The sequence below is a fragment of the Syngnathus typhle genome, linkage group LG7, assembly GCF_033458585.1.
Source record: "Syngnathus typhle isolate RoL2023-S1 ecotype Sweden linkage group LG7, RoL_Styp_1.0, whole genome shotgun sequence".
In the NCBI taxonomy this organism is placed as follows: domain Eukaryota; kingdom Metazoa; phylum Chordata; class Actinopteri; order Syngnathiformes; family Syngnathidae; genus Syngnathus; species Syngnathus typhle.
Window position 1 is genome coordinate 10,047,764 of NC_083744.1, and position 21,701 is coordinate 10,069,464.

A 21,701-nucleotide genomic window follows, 5' to 3' on the forward strand; every position below is an offset into this window, starting at 1 on the left:
GACGTTTGCAATGTAATATTGTATTTTTAATAAACATTGTTGAAACCATAGACTTAATTATTTGATCACTCAGTGAGTACATGTACGCCTAAAGAGACAGCAGCAGAGGGAGCCATTGTCCCACTTCTTCAAGAGAAGCCTGTTGAGTGAAACGGACACACGCTGCTATCTGGGTTGACATCCTAATCGTCTCTGTTAGTTTAGCTCCAAGTTTCTGCCTGTAATGCTAAGTATCAGTAAGTAGGCTTATTCAAAAAGTAATGGAGCAGTTTTTACAACTGGGATTTACAAAGAGGACTGGTGATCCAAGACAGTTTTAATTTCTGTCTTTATCAGTGCAATATGAAAGGCGGACAGAACATTAACTTGTTGATAAGGTCTGTCCAATTGGATCATTTAATAATATAAAATAACTGGTGTTTAAAAAAAAAAAAAAAAAAGGGTGCGTCGTGCTTGTTGTCATTTGGTTCAATTGCCTCCATTGATGAAGGTCGTCATTTGTCAGGCTGCTTCTGCTGCTGTTTTTCTATTGTCAGTCAAAAAATATGGACTCTTGTGTGTATTATCTTTTGCCATATTCATTACAGCCTGATGGTATCGATCCTGTTTGTTTTCCTGCTCCCTGGCCTCCCCTTTTTATCAACTTCCCCTTCGATGGTCATCTTTACAACATGGAAGTCACCTGCATTGTTCGTCCATGCAGGTCTTCTTCTCTCACGTCTTTCTCTTTTACCTCTTCCCTTTGGCAAAGCTAGACATCTGTGTTCTTGTTATTCCAGACATCTGTGTTCTTGTTATTCCAACTGACCTGCAGCGTTCCGCAGTGCCCCACAAAGCCGCCCTCGAGACAGAGAACCTCTCATAATTAACCTTTCATGAACATTTTTAGAGAAAAGCAGGCAAAACCCATGCAAACATGGGAAGATCCATCTAATTTTAAATGTAACTAATCATTACTTATTAATTTACATATTTACACGTCCATGCATTCATCTCCTGAACAGCTTTATAGATCCTATTTGAAGTAGCAAAAGTCCAATGTCAAAATAAAAATGTCCAGTCTCGGTTGACACTTTCGACCGATGTCTGAATAGAACTCATGTATTTGTCGCTGTAAATTGTCATTGCAACCAAGAGTGATAAAATATAACAGTAAAAAAACACAACTAGATTCCATTGAGCTAAAGTATCACATAGTTAAAGCTCACTTTTTGTTGCACACACAGAAAAGTCTGTTGCAACTGTTTGAGAGCAACTTTAGAATTAGCCTCCATTTTAAATGTTTTGCTGAGAGGTCAGTATTGCGAGTGTCATAATGTGTTTAATGGCCTGATAAAGGGCAGGGTATGTAACACAAAAACACATGCACATGAGGCCTCTCATGCTGCAAACACACGCTGTGTGGTAGTTGAGAGAGTCATCATCATTCCGCTTGTAATCATTCAGAGAGAGAGAGAGCACTGCAATGAAGGTTTAGGTTTGGAAAGCAGCTGTTTATGTGACTGGACATAGAAGGAGAAAGTGGCTAGATAGAAACGGACTGGTCCACAACAGTGTCGACCCACCAAGAGTGGGCGCTTGGAAATTTCCCATCTTAAAGGCAACTGGGGACTTATTGTTGGTATTGAATATCCAGTAGAGAAAATAAAGGGAAGTTGTAAAATAAAGTTCCCGACGTGTAGACGGAGAGGTTGCAGTGCATAGTGTGCCCTCCCTTGAAAAGTGGTAATATTTTGATTTTATTTGCTTTGCTCAAACGAATCAAATCTGGTGACTTGCAACGTATCGTTCGTGCACAACGCTGGCCAGGTGGGAGACAGGTGTGTATCAGGGGGGAGCCACAAATCTTGAGGGGGCATTGTGCTCCAGCACCTTTTACCATAGGGGAGATGAAGCAGAGACGAGACACATGACATGAGAACCAAGTTGATATATTTTATATTTGAGGGGGCAAGCAAAACATTAAGAAGTGGAGCAGAGGAGAGAGGCATTAGATAATAATATATTAAATATATTTTCGGGGATTTAGTTTGAGGGGGCACAACATTTATTTGAGGGGGCCGGGTATTAGTTTTAAATAACTACAAATACAGAGACGGCATTGTAAGCATTTATTTCAAAAGAAGATTTGGATTGTTTTCCCTACGTCACGTTCGTCGTTCCTTTAACATAGCTCAGGTTTGCCCCGCCTTAGAAATGCGCATCAATGCGACTCACTCCCCATCAAACCAATCGCTGGTACAGTTTGTGAATTTGGTCATGCCTCAATTTCAACCCCGCCCACTAGCACATCTGGATATTTGGTTGCAAAAAGTAGACTCAATTTTCGACTCCCTGAAATGAGTTTTATTTTGCAGCACAGGTGGTCTAAGATAATTCTGATGTCGCAGACAGACAAATCGGCGCTCCGCGGACATCCATCATTTATTTCACTCATAGCAATATGGGATAATTTAATCAATTGGAATCATCATCATCTTGAAAAGATAAAATGTATTTATTTAATATGTACATGTTAGCACATTACATCATCTTAAAGAATGTTGCAAACAAAATGTGTTACCAACATAATGTTGGTATTGTGATGTTTGTATGTTTTGGCACAACTATGATTTGCACAAACACAGTAACACAAACATCATAACAAACCATTATTTTTCCCTTGCCCCTCAACTATCAACACTACTTAAGTGGTAAACGAAATGGCCGCTGCAGGACTGATTGCTGTTTTTTCATGTCCCATGTTCACACTCTCTAAGGGAGTGGATGCATGCCACTCAACAGTTCTCTGCCTATTTATAGCTACAAGGGATGGAAATGGTAGGGAGGGGGGAAGCTAGATGGTGTGTATATTCAGACAACTGACCCCCCCCCCCCCTCCCCTGGATGTTCCGTTGAAATCATAAGCCTGACCTCTAACCCAGGAGCCTGACCACTGCACTACCCAAATTGAACTAGAGCAGGCACGCATGCTTGAATGCATTATTCCGTACTTCTGCCCCTGACAAAGTTATGTGATGGATTAGGAGCCAAGGGGGGTCTGACATACATAAACAGAGACAAGAGCAACTGATCTTCAAGGTATGTCAGCTAGCACCTCTTAGGACATCTGGTGTGCCACCGTAGAAGACCTTCACCCACAAACATAACAACATTGCGAAAGCCCTGTTGTTCTTTTTATTATTGTCATTGGCATTATAATTATGAATTACCTGTTTAGTGACGAATAGTACGTTGTGTCAGTTGTGTCATTTTGTTTGCACAATGCTGACGAAGCACGTAAGCTTGTGTACTGCACAGGCACTAAACATGCACTGATTTAAGGCACCCATATACTATTGTGCTGCATGTGTCAAAGTGTGGTTTAGTGGCACCATGTTGACACTGTGACTCCAGACACAATGGACGTTGACAGTCCAAATACCAACGATTGCCACCTTGGACCAATCACACCGCCGCCGCCTGCTTTAAGGAACACATAAACAACATTGTTGCTGACAAGTGTCCATCCAACAAACACAAAACCAGAGCCACGCAACAAATCTCGTGTCTATGATAAACATTGATCGTGAACACAAACTTATTTCAATTCTATTTTTTCATTTACAAGATGTTCATCTTTGAATTGCTTTGGAAATGGTAAATGTGATATTTGTGGCCTAAATAGCACGATCATATCAAACTTAAACTATTTGCAGGCGGACGGATGGAGGGAAGGAGATAGATAGATAGATAGATAGATAGATAGATAGATAGATAGATAGATAGATAGATAGATAGATAGATAGATAGATAGATAGATAGATAGATAGATAGATAGATAGATAGATAGATAGATAGATAGATAGATAGATAGATAGATAGATAGATAGATAGATAGATAGATAGATAGATAGATAGATAGATAGATAGATAGATAGATAGATAGATAGATAGATAGATAGATAGATAGATAGATAGATAGATAGATAGATAGATAGATAGATAGATAGATAGATAGATAGATAGATAGATAGATAGATAGATAGATAGATAGATAGATAGATAGATAGATAGATGGATAGATGGATAGATAGATGGATGGATGGATGGATGGATGGATGGATGGATAGATAGATAGATAGATAGATAGATAGATAGATAGATAGATAGATAGATAGATAGATAGATAGATAGATAGATAGATAGATAGATAGATAGATAGATAGATAGATAGATAGATAGATAGATAGATAGATAGATAGATAGATAGATAGATAGATAGATAGATAGATAGATAGATAGATAGATAGATAGATAGATAGATAGATAGATAGATAGATAGATAGATAGATAGATAGATAGATAGATAGATAGATAGATAGATAGATAGATACTTTGCATGTATTTTTTTGTACATAAAATATGCTTACGTATTACTTGACTATGCCACCAATGTGAACAATTTCAGCACAGATTTCGATTTGTCGGGCTCACTTCCTTCTCTGCTCTCCAAGAAAATACAAAAAAAATGCCACAAGATCAAATGTGGCGAAGGTATGGAAAGTGTCCAGAGGTGTCAATTACCGCTTGACGCCTGCGACCACGCACCCGAACGCGCCCCTGTCTAGATGCACTGCTTGCACTGCAGACCCTTTACGCACGCAGAGCGCACAGATAGTGCAGGGCTACGCATGGGGGGTCTCTCTCTTTCCGAGTCGACCTTGGCCGCTGCGTCCACACTGGAAGCTCCACTGCTTTGGCAAACCCTCCCGATCCCCCCACCAAATCCCTCTCTTCAGCTTTCATGTGAAGAAAGAGCGCAGCGTTACGTCAGACAGTGCGGGGTAAACGAGAGCGCGTCTTTGGGCTATTCGTGGGCACTGCTGCCAAACTCAGCTTGGGGCAGCTCACCACTTTACTGCGGCCAATGCACATTGAAAAATCCAGTTTTTTTAAAAAAAAACAGCGGCGCTATGTGGTAAGTCAACCATCCATTCCTGTTGTTTTGCTACCCACACCGATTTCTTCACATGGCATGTCTCTATTGCTGGTCCAATTGACAAAGTGCCACACGGTGTAGGGCGTGTGCAGATAAACTAAAGGAAAAAATATATATACACTGACACCGTGATGGCATGATGAAGCAGCAACAGAGTCGTTTGGCACACAGAGCTTCCTACAGTATTTCTTGGTGTTTGATTTTTTGCTGATCTCAAAAACAACATGCCTCACGCTCGAAATAGGAACCCTAGCCCCATTCCGGAGGTAACATGGGACACAGGCTTGAAGGAGATGAACGAGACGTGGAAAGGAGCGATAGCGTGTCTCGGGGTGGCCGTCTTCTTTGTAATGACGATTGGGATCATTTACTGGCAAGTGGTGGACCAGCCCAACAAGAACTGGATCCTTAAGGGGACTTTGAGCGGACTGATCTGGGAGAGAAGAACCCACTCCTTGGTCATCCAGACGCTAACCGAGGACAAGACCTACGTGGAGATAGATGTCGAGAACGTGGGGAACCCTGACCTGGAGGTCCCATTTGTGAGGAACTTGTGCTGGCTCAACAAGACCGAGTTCTGCTACACATGGGACGCAGTAGCTGAGATCAAAATCTCTCTGGATGTGAACGAGGACACCGGGACCGAGTGCTACAGCATGACCTGGACTCCGGTGCAGTGCCATGTGCAGCTCAAGGTAAGCTTCCTTTCACTCTAATTTGTGCTCATTTGGAATAACATTATTTTTGCGCATCGTATTTAATGTGCATGCATGCGTGAAAAGAAAATATTTTTTTCATTGAAACAAATCATACATTTTAAATATCAAAATAATAGTCTACCTGCACATGTGGGAATTGCAGAGTAACTCTAAAGATGAAACAAGTTTGGGAAAAACTGTTAAGCTAATCTTAACAAATAACCACTAATCAATAAGAAAAAATCGAAATATCTTGCAATATAGTAGTTCATAAACTACTATTGAACTATCGTTATGGTAAGCAAAATTCTAGAAAGCACTCTGATCTGATGTGGTGCATTCACACACCACAGTCAATTCTACATGAAGTATTATTTACAATACTGTATTATTACACAAATAATATACCACTGGTAATCAGTCACAATTGAGCATTATCATCTTTGTAAAAGCATTTTTTTTGTCTTCTGTTTTAAATGCACACACATTATTACATATTACTAAATTATAAAACATGAAGTCTCGTCAAGCACAATCCATTCTTATTATTTTACAAGTCCCTTAGTTGAATACGTATGTGGAGTTAAGAACACTTCAAGCATGCCGTATCAAAACATGTTTTTGACAAGAAGGGCACATACTGGACTTTCCCCTGGCTTAATTCTCAAACACATTTCACTATTGGGATGCTTGGCGAGGTTAATCTGTCCCCACCTTAACTCTCTGTCATGTGGCCTGACTGCACGGGCTCAGAAAATCATTCCGAACACACAATTTCCAAAATCCTGCCGGGTGCCACTCAGCTGACCACTTGGCGGCCCTCCTAAAAGTCTTAAAAAGGGCTCAGACTTAACTGTGTGTTTGTCTCAGGGGGATAAAAACAAGCATTACAAAGATAAAAATTATTCGTTTTGATTATTATTCATTTGACAAAAAACAGCTTTGGTTGCATGACATGACTCAGTACAGTCAGTTGTATTACATTACAATAAAAAAGTTTGCAAATATTGTATGTACAGTATACTGTATGTATGTATGTATGTATGTATGTATGTATGTATGTATGTATGTATGTATGTATGTATGTATGTATGTATGTATATATATATGTATATATATATATATACGTGTAAGAGAGAGAAGAGAGAAACAGAATGAGAGAGATACATATGGCGGCATATACGACAAAAGTTTGGGCACCCCTGATCATTTTCAAAATGTTCGTTTATAAATCATTGGTTGTTCGAATCAGCAATTTCAGTTAAATATATCATGTAGCAGACAAAAACAGTGACATTTGAGAAGTGATATGAAGTTTATATGATTTACAGAAAGTGTGCAATCATTACCTAAACAAAAGTAGCAATTCAATATTATTTAATTCGTTTGATCGGGGTGCCCAAACTTTTGTATATGACTGTAAATATACAGATAAATATGTATGTCAATATAAATCCACCTACATATACTATAATAATATTTGTAACTTTATGAATAAGACATGCATTTTTAAGAAATGGGACTGCATTTATTCCATTACGTAGCTGAACCCAGAGTTTGCATATCCTACTGAAATTTACCGTAGGTATCTTTTTCAATTCTCAACTTAAGCACAAAAATATTTGTTTGTGTCTTCAACCCACAAGTTCCTTGAGCATCATTTTTTGTTGTTGTATTTTCATACCTGACAATGCTTTTGGCCTCTCAGGACTGCTTCTCCATGACGAACGTATCCTGGTATGGCGGCGCCAGTGTGAACGGTCAGACGTGGCCTATTAATGATCAAAATGCCACTGTGCAGCCCTTTGTTGTCAGCGATCTCAAGGAGAATCCCTCAGGTTTCGGCTCAGCTCTGGAGCGATACTTCCTCGGCTCATCAGGTAAGAGCTCGTATTGTAAGTCATTACAGTCAATCAACATGTTGCGGGCGCACTTGGACTCAAACATTTACAGTGATGCAGCGTTTTGTACATCATGGTGCTGTTTAGAAATGTGACCCCACCTCAGGGGCCACAAAAACTGTGGTGTCAATCCTAGGGTATGAGGGAATCCCCCTGAGGATTTCACGTTTACTCCACCACCGCCCCCACCCCAACCCTTCATTATTAACTTGGTAGTTTGCGTGCAAGTGTAGAAAATTCTTGGGAGTATCTCCCGGAAAAAGCACCCCCAAAATATAACCCACTGGATAGGGAGGTGGCCCATAAATAGATTGAAAGCCAATACTGTCTTTTGGCATATTGGTTTAATAATTTAGAGATTAAGAGAAGCAAAGAGAAGCAAGCAAGCGTCTCCATCTTAGATCAATTCTTAGAGGAATGGGGGGAATTGCTTTTTGTTTATTAAAAGAATAGGTTGGATGGGAGCCCTTTTACTTTAGAGGTGTTACATTTCACAATGGGCCACTGATGAAGAATGTGTGGCGCATGTGAGACTTGTAATGGTGGTTAAAAAAAACAATGGATGTAAAGTGTCACACTCAAACTGCTGCTCATAGTTGTCAACCACTGCTGGATGCGTGTCTACCATTCCCAGTATTTGATTAAATGCAATTTGCACTGGTAAAGTAGGTGTTGAAGGCTCAGAGGGGTTGAATGACTGAAGGGTTTTTTGTGTAGCCAACTGTAGCCTAATGTGACAAAAATCAAGTCAAAGTTGTTCAATGGATGGCGCCTTTTTTTCAGCACTTTATACTTATAGTCCGAAATTTACGGTAGTTGCTTTACAAAGTAATTAATGGTATTGCTTCAACAGGCTGGTCTGATATTGTGTTCCATACCAAAACTTCTTCAAAGATGGGAGACATTGCAGCCATGTTAAAAAAACAAAAAAGCACTTCACTGTTTCTATTTCCGTTGTGCTTCTATCGTATTTGGTCATTCATAAATTCTCTGTAAATTCTTTGATGCACAGTAGGAATTTTGACAAGTCCAATAGTTAGTAAACACGTCGCAAAAAACAATAGAGACACGAACATTTTTCTGGCTTATATTAAGTATACATGAATGCATGCATGCACATATACTTTTGGGGTGTTATGTAATACGGTGGAGCAGTGCACAAAGAGTCACATGCCTTACCTCCCCTCTCCAACTTTAAAGAGGGCGACCCTGTAAGCCTTTGTTTCTCAGTTTAGCTTTGCAGAGGGTATAAAAACACCAGACAACATCCCATTAACAGTTGTTTGAATGTCACTAAGTAACCACTCACAGATCTAGGAAAGCAACGGGACCAATATTCATAAGTTCATAAGAACTTTATAGAAATTGTTTTTAGAAATGCTCTTGACAAAATAATTTGGAGTTCTTAATCTTTACCAAAGTCACCGTAACGTTGAATGTATGATATGATAGGCATATATAGAACATCAATATAAAATATTTTAAATTGTCTGACCGGAGGCCCGAACAAATGCAATGAGCAATAATTTTGCCCAATCATGACTCATTTAAATGTGTGAGTATTCTATGGAGTGTTCTTTGAAGCAACCTGAGACTTTGAACTCAGATTTCAAAACATTTTTTTTTTTAATTTGGAAGCTATGGCAATAATCAACCACAGGGTCAAAGTGCAAGAAAACCTAAGTGCCAAATGTAATTAATGTTAAATTAAAATGAAATTTAATATAAAACAAACAAAGACTCAATTTTAACTGTAATGACAAAGATGGAATATTGGGAAGCTTATTCCAATCGTGTGCCACATAACATGGAAATGCTGCTTGGCCAGCTTTATTTTGAACACTGGTCTCCAATATTTGACCTCAAATGGGCCTCAGCTCATCAATTGAGCGGAACTAAAATATTGATGGAACATTCATAAGAGCCTTTCTACCATATAGTCAGTAATATTACATCCTCTGCCTCATTACCTGCCCATTAAAAATGCACTCATTAAGCGTCCATCCATTTCCTACACTTATGCTCAGTGCTCTACTCAGTTTTACCAGTGGCATCTGGGCACAAATCCCCAAGTTAAAATGTTGTTAAGTGAGAAAAACAAATATGGACTCAGTTTTAAGTTTGATACCATCCGTTGATCATGTGAGAAGCCGTGTTGCTGTGAGGCTTGTCTCTATTGGCAAGACTGTCAATGTGAAAGATATTTTCAATGCAATGCAGTGCAGGAAGACGAAAGTGTGCCTGACAACCTAAAAGTAACTTGAGGATCAGTTAACTATAGCAAGGCAGACTAAGTAAAAAAGAAGTGAGCAACAGATGAAAATAAAGACAGTAAAGCAAATGAAGGGGCACAATTCTGTAAAGTGAAGGCTAAGTGGATGGACGGAGCAGAGACACGATAAAGATGCTATGCAGTCGACTACGAGTGTGACATTTGATAGTGTCACCAACTGTACAACTTATAGATCCACCTGTCTTTATCCATTCAAAAATAAGCATGCCATGAGGCGGCAGAAGTGCCACCAAGTTCTACAGGATTAAGTCTATATTTCACAAAGGTTTGTCCTGATGCAGCATTTTGAATTGAATTGTAAGGATGTGTGGTAGCCAGTGCAAAGGTATGTTGATGCCCGTTGTCATTGACATTGGTGGTATCCGGTGACAAATAAACCCCCTTTCCAGTAGTACCACTTCTACACACAAACTACCCAGTTCTGCCCTGTGTGGTCACTGTTCTTATTCAAGGCTGCATGGTTACAATGTAAACTGAAATGTTATGACTTCTGGAATACTCCACTTTTGACATTTCATCGTATCGTTTTCCTGTCTCGCTACTAAGCCCAAGGACATATTTTATCGACACTATAAAGACTAATATAATGCCATTTGACAAGGAGGCTAACTAACTAAGCAAATGCTTTGTGTCATTCAGAAGGTCACTGAGCAGCTGCCCACTGAAGAGATGCTAAACACTTGAAGAATGACTCATTTAGCCAGCCAGTGCTTCATTGCTAGCTGTCATCTCCTATATATGCGAGGGCTGCTGGAAGACAATTTTCCATGATCCCACCGAAATCTTTCCATCATGGGCAATAAGCAAAACAAGCGAACAAATACATTTTGGTTTATGTATAAACATACATGCAATACCGGGCTCTGAATTTTGCTTCTTTTCTAAAATAATTCCTGGCATCTATTCCAAAATCCAGGAAGCAAAATATTACATTAACTTCATGATGAATCCTCAGCTGAGATCAAACTAAATGAAAAAATATTACTGCGAAGGGTTTTCATATCACTGAAGACATTTGCTTTATGCAACTTGAGTGATCACACTTTAGGAAACCAAAATCCTCACATTTTGAACGCTAAAACAGATTAATGATCGGAACAGAGCCGAGTGTAAGGTCATTAAGTTTGTCACTTCTTCTTCCATAAGTGGGTTTGGAAACGTAAGACTTGGAAAGTTATCCAAGTTATGTGGCCATCAATTTGTTGAGGTTGGGCAAAGAGACGAAGTTTCCATTGTAAGGGAATCCATGCTGAGCACACACGTGTGCTTTCATATTTCAAAGTGCATTTTATAATCCCAGTCGGGTTTGTTAGCAGGCACAGGTGTTGCGCATTATACACTATGCATTGAGCTGTGACAAGGTAAAGCGCCATCTGGTCCAAAGCAGTCAGTCGGCAGTGCTGTTGTAGGGTCCACGCGCCACCTTGAATTTGTGTTGACCCCTCGCAAGCTGCATGGGGTCGAGCATGGAAGAAGAAGAGATTCTTTTATGATTCTAAAGCCCTTAAGGAAATGAGCGCCCCATGAAATAGAATGTTGGTCACTCTTAATTGTGTGTGAAAAGATGATTTGGGTGGTTGGATGTTTTGCCAGATTTGAGGAATTTGCCACTATTACCTGCAGATTTGAAGGCACGCAAACAGTCTGTCAGGCGTGTGATTTTCTTCTGAGGGATGGTGGAAAATATTCAAGGGAAGCTTGGCGTGTTTAAGGAATTGTTCTAAGAATAGCCCCCGCCCCATTTGCTTCCCCTCCAACTTTTGGGGCACACCACCTTGGCTGCAACCCAAGGATCCAAACCTGCTTCCCTTTCTTGAAATAACCACCAGCGTCCCACTCTTGGCTGTGATCGAGGGATCCTGTTCATTCAGGGCTGTGTGTGTTTGGGTTCCACACAACCAGACTGATATAAATCGCAGGTTGTAGCTCTTTTTGATTGACGACTTAATAGGTGCTCACCATACTATTCTTTGAGGTAGTAACATTGTATTGGAGTCTTGTGGTCAAAATAGGAAGAAATCATACAGCCTCTATTGATTAGCTTGTCAAGTTTCCGTGAGGCCCCACAATGTCATTTCCCATAAAAATTAAATATGACTCAAGAAGCCGCGCTTGCAAACACTTTCCACCTCGCGTGCACTCGGGTAAAAAACACTGGTGTAGCTGCACATCGTTGCACAAGGCTACTGGGTGTCTGGTGTACGCCGGTCGCCTCTTTTTCCACTGCCTGCATTCCGCCTCCATCCTTCCATAAAGCTGTAACATTTTCTCCACTGTCCCACTTTTCTCAGCTATAACCTGGTCGAACCCTTCCGGCTTTGCCTCAGGAAACCTTTTGAATTAAAAAAAAAAAATTCTGCACAGCAGTCTGCATTAAGGTAGATGTGAGAAGGAATTAGAGGGTGACCCGATACCCTGTGTGGGAAGGGAAGGAAGCTTCAGTGATACGGTTATCTCTTTGACATTATCCGTTGCAAACATATGAGAGGTGCCCAACTGAGGTCGAAGCTCCTCACTCGACTTTTGCATGCCTTGTGATCTGTGAAACTATGAATCCGATTAGAAACTGTGTGTTGCCTGCTTCTGGTTCCTGCCTGCCTGGGAACAGTGCACCTATTGAAACTAAAGAGGGCAGCCAAGCTCCCAGCCTGAGTTCTCAGACGGTTTGCCGGCGCCAGAAAACACTCTTACATCTTAATCTGTTTAACAACTCAACTCCAAATCCCGCTTTGGCTACTTGTGGCAAGATTATGGAAATCACAGTTTAGGTAACGGCTTGAATCTGTCTGAGAACAGAGAGAACCACAACACACGGCAGTGGGGAAGGTAAGAAAAAAGAGCCGACGGTGATAAAAAGCCATGAGTCAGTCAACGGTTGGGAAGCGGCAAGGGTAGAGGGGGTAACTGGAGACCAAAGAGACATTCCTTGCAGGGCACGTACATCTGCAGACACAATTCTTTTTTTATCTCATTTAATTTGTATTTGACATACTCCCCGGAAAGCTGCATGCAGTGTACAAGAACACATGCTGGAACTGAAAGTATGCCATTGTCTTATTCCTGTTTCATTCAGAGGGCACTTTTCAAGACATCTGTGGACATCACAGATCTTGATGAATCAATTTTCATTTGTTATACACTGTATTTTGCTATATCCATGAGGGCTGGTTTCTCTCTCAACTTCCGAATAGCGTTTTAGAAAACAAAAAAATGAAGGTTTTAGAATTGTCTAGTCAAAGTGCGCACTCTAATCCTATTGAAATGCCCCCATGCATGACCCTAAGTGGAAGTCTCAGCTCGGGCCTTACAGTGCGGCTCTAAATTGCCCATAGGTGTGAATGGTCATAATTCCACTTTATTTCTTAATATGTGTTTTCATTTTGTTTTCTGAATTAAAATATCAATGAAATATGCGAGAGTATGAGTCTTTCTCCCGTTTTTCGCCATGCAGGTGTTGCAGTGCTGGTGTCTCCAGACATCCCTCTGCAGTTGGGCTTGGAGAGCAGACAACAATTCTGCTTGCAATCACTGCCCAGTATGACACTTCTGCCCTTGCAGTACACTGTTTGCGTGGCCAACAATGTGAAGGCTGTACACCAAGAAGCAATGCAGCAGCTCTCCCAGCTCACTCGGGAGATACCCGACCTTAAGGCGCTGTGGTAAGTGCTTTGGAGGAAGATGAGTACTTCTCAAAGAGAAAAGATAATAGATCGATAGAGTGGACAATCAGAATTCGAAGCCAATCCATTTTGTCAGGCTGCTCTACCTTCAATGTACTTGGGTTAAAAATAATTCTTGATAGAAAATGGACACGTTGTCAATACTGAAGGAAGAACAACGCCTGTGTGATTTGACCAATTTTTCAGTGAGAGGCATCTGACAAGTCACAAAATTGTGACTAATGCTAGTCAACTATTAAAGTCAGTAAGATCGCCAGTTTGGCATCATTTTGACTACCTGATTGAGAACGGAGATGACAATTGTGTTCTGGTAGTAAACAAGAACATTTTTTTTTTGCCGTAAGTTCTTCAAAAATTTTAACAAGTTAGATCAAACATGTTAATCTACTTTGGAAGAAACAATGCTGAAATTAATTTAATTGGGGCAATGAAGAAAACATGTCAACTACGTTGACTATGTATTATATTAATGAAAGATACATTGTTTGAAATATACTAATAGAATAAATATAATTATATATAGTAAGTCCATACAGATCTTTGCATATGTATAAATACAAGCGGTGTTCCCCTGCATACTCTTCATATACTCATGGTTCAAAAATTCTCACTGTACAAACTGCTTGTGTGTCAATGTGTCCCACAGGCTCCCATCCTGGAAGCTCCTCAGCAACGTGGATTCAGGGTTGAAGGTGGAGAGGGAGCTGAGGACCTTCTCTAACCGTCTTAGAAGACACCAGCTAGGGGATGGAATCATCAGCCTTAATGAACATTCCACCAACCTCCTTTCTGAAATGGTACATGATCTTCAATTTCTGACTCCAAGCTTTATTCGGTTAGGCTAAATTGCATCCCACCTAGGAAAGTAAAGAAAGGCTTCCCATTTCTTCTTTGTTCTTCTAAATAGCTATTAATTTTCATTTAATCCAAATCAAACTGGTTTTATATGCATTTTGGCTTTGGATCATCAAAAACAAAATGTCTATTCGGACAACTCAGGATAGAATTTATCCGGTCAGGACATAGTTCGTGGCATGTCTTACTGCTCTAACGCAATGTGATTTTGAAGTTCCTACAGTACCTACAATACATGAGTATATTGTAAGCACCTCTCATCACAATGTAGTGAAGTTTCACAGTGCTGAAAACAACTGATATTGAATTCATGTTGGATTCAGATTTAGCGGACGGTGTCAATCAAAATTCTTCTTAGATTAAATCTTTATCAGATTGAACAATTGCATCCAATATCTTTCTGTGAAGGTTTTTTTGATACTCCCCCATAAAAACAATATCAGCAGGATCTCTCTCACTTGTATCAAAATCAATACCAGATTAAAAAAAAAACAGACGAGATAACCAGATTGCTCGCAGGGAATGTAACAGGAACAATGGATGGGGAAAGAAGTTCATGTAATAGTGAGATCCTGACACCCGAGCTCAGTGCTGTGCAGGGACCTTGGAACAAGAAAAACAAGAGATTCACGTACGTTTTCAAAGAAATCAGACCACAATGGCACAAGGTAAACAGCTGGACTAACACAATACATTTCATTCAGAAATAAATGAACCGCAAGCATCAATACAGCTTGAGCATATTTTCTTCACTATTAAGTGGGCATCGGGCCGAACCTGCCTCTACGCAGTTCTTCCACAGACTCAAATGGATTTATGTTATTTGAAAGCAGCGTTCATAAAAGCAGTGCAAGCTTAAGCATCTAACCAAACACACACATGCCACCTTAGAATGTGAGCCCATTGCTAGTGCAGAAGGTGTCAGAGGAGGCCAAGTATAGAAGGGGAATAATCCATTACCTTGTTAAGAAATTTCCTGTACCCAACACAACAAAATGCTTGTTTGGTACATTGAAGATATAAAACACCAGTTATGTTCCTATCATAAAGTCTGAGCCAAGCATGCAGTGTTGATTATTGCAATAATTCGACAGCACCGAGACGGGCAACAATGATTCTTTTAGTTACCTCCAGTTTTATTGGTGTTCTGAAATGATCAATCACAGGTCGTTTCTTTTACATAGCAGTTTTATGGAGAGAAAAAAAACACATTATACTATTGTTGGCATAAGGAAATGTTGGTCATGTAACCATTTTGCGTCATTTCTAAATTTATTGACTGAAATGTGCAGTTCAACTGGTTTAGTGTTTGCATAGAAATTCATTTGCACATGCAAATTATTAAAGTAAAGTGTGCCAGAAAAAGTGACTTGCGAAAATGAACTGCATAATACGTCTATTTTCTTAACATTGCTGTTTCACACAACCTGGTCTTAACCTTTTGTGTTGTTAAATCACACCATTAGGTAATCTAGAATTATTATCTGACATTACATGAACATTCCAAAGGATTATTGTAGGTTTTAAATGGTTCTGGCTAAAGTCATTTGACACAACTGCAGTCTTGGGATACAAATTGGGAGACATGCAAATACGAAGCCAAACATCGATTGGGGACATCTGAAGGTGTTGGCTGTTGGTTTGTAAAATGACTATTAAAATAATGTGAAATCAGGTCAGACTGACTCTTCTGGATAGAAATATTGTGACACCTCGTCTTTATTGATGAATGGGATATAAATTACAGCTACGTCTTGGTTGCTTCCAGGGAGACTTTCTTCTTGGCTCCCAAGTCTGTTGGACTTTTTTCACTCTTTCATTCAAAAGAGAGTTCAACCTTTACCAATGTTTGACATTTGGGTCTCCCAAAGGTTTTTAATGGGAAGGAAGTTCGTCAACCAAAACATGCCTTTATGAACTTTGAGCCAGGGCACTTAAACAGGCCCAACTCAAAATGGTCTGTTGAAAGTATGAAATTGTCCAACAATTTGTTGCAAAACCTGCGCAAGGAATAGATGTTTTTGTACGAATGTAGCTGTATGTCTAAAGTGTGCTTATCCCTCCATAGGACCAGGACTACCTCAATAGCAGGAAGAGGGGGGCGTCTAAAAGACGCAGCACCGACCTCCCACTTGTGAAGCTTCTTAACATTTCCGTCACTCTGTCCCCTTTCCTGAGCGTGGACACCACGCAGTTCCATACATCTCTTATGGATGGTACTGAGGCCTTCTGGCTTAGTCTTCCCTCCGCACCACATGGACAGTTGGTGAGTGGGAACATGTGTGCGGCTATTCTCATCTCCTTTGAGGCTCGTAGATGATAATGTTGTCTATGCGTTTCCATTCTAAAGGTCCCTTTGATGACTCAGTGGGGAGGGAAATTCTGCGTAAAGCTGAATGTCACAAACCCCGGAGCCGTGAGCTGGTTCCTGGACAGAGTTGGAGCCATACAGGCCCATTTGGGAATGGAGTATATCCTGCTGGAAGGGGGTGAGAAGAATCTCTTTGAGGAGCAGGCCCTGCGGTCACCGGAGGCTCTAGGTGGGGACACATACATCAGCATACTGGCTGATGTGGCCGCCAGAATTGGAGACTCCACTATCATGTCAGCGGGGACAAGGTGCACTATGTTCAATTTGTTTACGACCCATTTCTAAATGCGAGTTCTTCTTATTGTAACCTTGTTTGTTCCTCAGGTCTAGCCACAAACCAGTGTTTCTCAGGATGACTCCTCTTCAATCTGACTGGAGCCCAATGGGTCTGAAGGGGATCATTCCTTGTCTGCTGCACCACACTGTGCTGGGATACAACTTCCTCATTCCCGATGCAGTAGGTAATACTGCATCTTATAGGTCAGTTGTGAATTCAAATTGAAAGAAATGTCAGATTTTCCAGAGAAAATGGACAAGGTGAGCGCAGGTAAAGTCCATCCTTGGCCATGTCAGGGTAAAGAGTGAGCTGGAGCCAATTTGAGTTAACCTTTCCTCAAGAGGTGGCTTAAAGCATGTATTTGTCGTAATCAATCTCAGAGAACATATAAACAAGCAGTCGTTTATTGTCGACACATTTTCTTCAGTTAAACTAAAATACACATGCGAAAACCCATTCCAAAAAAGCAAGAAACATGCAAACTTCACATAAGTCATAGTGCACTAGATGTACTAAAATCTAATAAGATCAAAATGGTAAATCGAGTGCATTTACAGTATGCAGTGTTTTATTTTCATTCGATGTTGACAAAGCTCATTCAAATGTATCAGTGTAGCACATTGCGGCATGTTGACGCAGCATTACAACACATGGAAATGTTAACATTACTTTAAAATGACCTACTTTCCTCTCAAGGATACCACAACATATCCTGGACAACAGCAGAAGGAAACTTCAAAAATCAACAAGAAGCACTTCATAGTGATATAAATCCCAAGAAAACTTGTTCCACTTTTGCACTACTTAGCATCTACTACTTAGTCCATGATGGCATTCAGCTACAACATACTACACATATGCCAAACTATGCATGTACTCCATATAATATTATAGTCTGTTTATTTTGCTGTTTTTTTTCCTCCCAAATTCAATCTGTCATTTCAGTTTTACAGTCACTGTACATGATACAAATCCCCTGCATCTGTTTGTCCAAACAGGTGGATCACTATCTGGAGATATGGTCACAGATGAGGAGTTGTACATTCGTTGGCTGGAGATTGTGTCCTTCCTCCCGGTAATCAGTTTCCATACACCCCCATGGGTCTGCGGAGAGGACTGGGTAAAGCCTCTTTTTTTTTTTTCGCCTGTTAATTCAGTGTCAGACTGGACAGGATTTTTACCTCAGGCTCAAGGCCTGACAAACCTTAAAGTTCTAATCTTAGATTCACGCAGTAGTTGTGATATGCATAATATTCAATATTTCATTGTGAAGAATCCTGTTGATTTTGTGGAATTATTTGTTGATTAACTTGAGGGTTATTGCAGGACTTGACTTCAATGAGCAAAGACGCTGTTGATTCAGTCTTTCTCAGTTCATATGTGGTATAAAGAAAAGCTGTTCAACCTGGAAAGTAGAGCAGCTTCCACATAACGTATACTCCCGCTATGGCAAAACTGTGGCGGGCAGCATTATTATGCGCAAAACAAACACTGACATTAAAAGAGGAGTTGGAATCATTCAGAGAGAGACTCCCCTGTGAGAATATTCTTCCTATCTGTGGGATGTTCTTAAATGGAAATATGGAGTGGAATATTTCCTCGGCTGATCTCACACAATGGCAGACTGATGGGAATGTAAGAGACTACACAAGGTGTTAAGTGAGCAAACGGGCTCTCTTTTGCTGTGCCTGTTGGTTCCCATGAGAAGATGCTCCAGGCTTTGCCCCCGAAAGGAGGATTACTTTATCTATTTGATACCTCCTGCTGTTCATCGCATGGCATCAAAACATGTCCTAAAGTCTCAGAGAATCCGGTGACTTCTCACAATGTAGAGCTGAGTTCAAGTGTCCTGAACAGACAACATTCAATGTTTGTCAAGAGCGAGAACCCACACCGCAACACGTCTTCTTCCTGGCATGGCGCACGTACGCATTAGGAGTGATCGACAGGCCCCCCTCCCAACATCACCTGTGGTTTGGAGGTCCATCTGTTCTGAATTATAATGCCTGCTCTGGATTCATAACTCTCCCACACAGCCATCGGATCAGGAATAATAATGAATTTCAAGCACAGCACTCAGAAAAGTACATGGCTTTTTTTGTGCTAGTTAATCATGAGTACGTGACAAGCGTGACAATCAACTTTTTTATTTATCTCCCGGAGACATCAAATGATATTGGTTATGACTTGTGTTGCAATGTCAGAGATAAAAATAGACCCCTTTTTGGAAGTTAGTTAGAGTTTTCCCTTTTTACTTTCCAATTTATAAAGTTGAGGTGAGGCGATAGCTTCGAGAAGAACAGACTACTTCTTAGTGAACATTCAAGCCAAGAAGGTCAAACTGTTGTCAAATATCATACCGACAAAAAACACCTGGCTTATCATTGAGAACGCTCAAATGAAACCCAGCAAATTCCGACAAATGTTCTCCATTTTTTTTAAATCTGCTTATTAATGGCACATCAACTATTGTTTTTGTCATTGGATACTGGAGACGATGTGACCCTTAATGGAATGCTCAAGTAAATTTCCCAGATGGAGCAGGAAGAACAACTTGAACCTTGTCAAAACCACAAAGTCAACATTGAAGGCCTGTGTGAATGTCTACTGCTCAAAGTGACAAATTCACACATGGTCACGAGAAAAACTTACAAAGGATAGTAATTAAAATAAATGCAATTTTATGTATATATATACATATATATACACACACACACACACACATAGTTTTTGGGAGGGGTCCAGTACAATTATATTCTTCTTCGTCTGTTCCTCAGGTGCTAAACTTAACACGGGTATACATAACAAAGCACCAGAGGGATGTGGTACCACTCATTGAAAAGTATGCCGAAGAGTGGCAGGAGACGGGAAGCCCCATCTATCGGCCCCTGTGGTGGCTCAGTCCAGAGGATCCAGTGACCTTCACCATCGATGACCAGTTCCTCATTGGAGACGAGGTAACCTTCTATTATGATTTCATCCCGCAGTGCATTTATCCACACATCTGATCCTTTTTGTGGACGTTGTAGGTTCTGGTGGCACCGGTGGTGGAGAGGGGAGCAGTGAAGAGGGACATTTACTTACCTGACGGGGGCTTCCAATGGGAGGACAGTCAAAATGCTCAGGTGTTTGATGGAGGGACGCTCCTGGAGGATTACCCTGTGCCTTTAGAGGCGGTGGGTGTCTTCTTACGGCGAAGATGAGTGACAGGTGACTCATCCTGTTACTGTCTGCTATCATTTTTGAAACACGTGCTGTTTTAAACTTGCACTCTTTCCACAAGAGACCATTCACCCTGCCTCAATGCCATGAATTGAGACAACTTGTAAAAATATATCTTTATACTTGCACTTTACAGTTCAACATGATTTCTAATTTTGTTTTCCTTTAGGTGTATTTTCTTCCTTTTTTTTTTTAAAGACTGTTAATCAGTTTTACCTCTTAGCTGATTTCAATTTGATTTTTTTTGGTCTGCTTCTTTGTATGTGAGTTCTGGAGAAATCTGTGCGTTTACATACGTTTTTTTTTCTACAGTCTATACATTTATTAGCTGCTGCTGTCTCTATTGACGAGGAGCAAAGCAAGACCCTTGTTGCTTGAAATATCTCTCAAGAAGACCAAATGAAGTGAAATGAAATGAATGGGCTTAATTGAGGGAACGATAGCTTACAGGAAGATTTGTGCAGACACAATGCTTGCTCACACATTTTGAAAGAAGGCTTTTACTTGAATTTCTTGAGCCACAGGGCTAATGTTTGAATGAATGTACCTCACCCTCAAATTGTCACTGTTTTTCGGACTCAACGGACAAAGTACGTATAACCCCTTGCGACCTACTATTAATACACAGTAATGGTATTAGATCAGTGTACCACTCTGTTGACCTATGAATGTCCTGTAGTACTGTAGGCCACATGAACATGAGGCCAAGTCACTGATAATTGTAATATTTTCAATTCCTTTGAACCTGTTTCTAATATGCTGCAGCGAGGGCTTTTAATGGCCATCTTTCGTATTTTTATACACTACCGTTCAAAAGTTTGGGGTCACAAAATTGTTTGGATGACCCCAAACTTTTGAACGGTAGTGTATATATTTATTTAGATAATTATTTATAGATTATATATATAATCTTCTGTGTAAAAAATCTTATAATATATATGTATACTTATATTCATAGATTATATATAATCTTATGCAGATATAGGATATAATTTATAATATTTAATTCATAATATTTTATTATAATAATATTTACACTACCGTTCATAAGTTTGGGGTCACCCAAACAATCTTGTGACCCCAAACTTTTGAATGGTAGTGTATTTTTAAGTTTCTCGAGTTTGTGTTGAGACCCTTAACAACATCACAGTAGTGGGAGAGCATAAAGATGCACAAAATAATCAAACTATCAATCAAATAATCGATCTGCTGTACTTGTCCACAATTAAATAAGAGCGATCTAAAGGTCTGGAATATAAAAGAAAAAACATCTTTATTTTATTGCAGTTGTGGTGGTGTAGAACTGAGCTGTATCATACTGAGAGATGCCTACTTTGATGATTTTTTGATAGTGCATCGAATAAATCACATTATTATTTCAGTAGTTCAACTCGGAAGGTGAAAATAAGTCATTTTGATTTAC

The 21,701-nt window shown here is 40.1% G+C and overlaps 1 protein-coding gene across 2 annotated transcripts; it reads left to right on the forward strand.

Annotated features, from left to right (window-relative positions):
• Positions 1-4,617: 4,617 nt before the first annotated feature.
• On the forward strand, positions 4,618-21,099 carry si:ch211-236l14.4 (SITS-binding protein). Of its 2 annotated transcripts, XM_061282904.1 has the most exons (11): positions 4,622-4,960; positions 5,226-5,676; positions 7,388-7,559; positions 13,325-13,532; positions 14,200-14,350; positions 16,477-16,674; positions 16,759-17,027; positions 17,104-17,240; positions 18,055-18,176; positions 19,834-20,013; positions 20,086-21,099. In XM_061282904.1, the coding sequence occupies exons 1-11, from the start codon at positions 4,674-4,676 to the stop codon at positions 20,257-20,259; spliced, it is 2,349 nt and encodes a 782-aa protein (XP_061138888.1). In that variant the 5' UTR covers positions 4,622-4,673; the 3' UTR covers positions 20,260-21,099. The 2 variants fall into 2 exon arrangements, with proteins under 2 accessions (XP_061138889.1, XP_061138888.1); XM_061282905.1 differs by lacking the exon at positions 20,086-21,099 and having other exon boundaries at positions 4,618-4,960; positions 17,104-17,236; positions 19,834-19,973.
• Positions 21,100-21,701: the final 602 nt, after the last annotated feature.

What these genes read in the sequence shown, in the direction of transcription:
- si:ch211-236l14.4 (XM_061282904.1), top strand. Translation starts at nt 4,674, where the DNA reads ATGGGGGGTCTCTCTCTTTCCGAGTCGACCTTGGCCGCTGCGTCCACA. An exon ending in AGTGCCATGTGCAGCTCAAG is followed by an intron (nt 5,677 to 7,387) that starts GTAAGCTTCCTT and finishes TTGGCCTCTCAG; the next exon opens with GACTGCTTCTCCATGACGAA. An exon ending in CCCGACCTTAAGGCGCTGTG is followed by an intron (nt 13,533 to 14,199) that starts GTAAGTGCTTTG and finishes TGTGTCCCACAG; the next exon opens with GCTCCCATCCTGGAAGCTCC.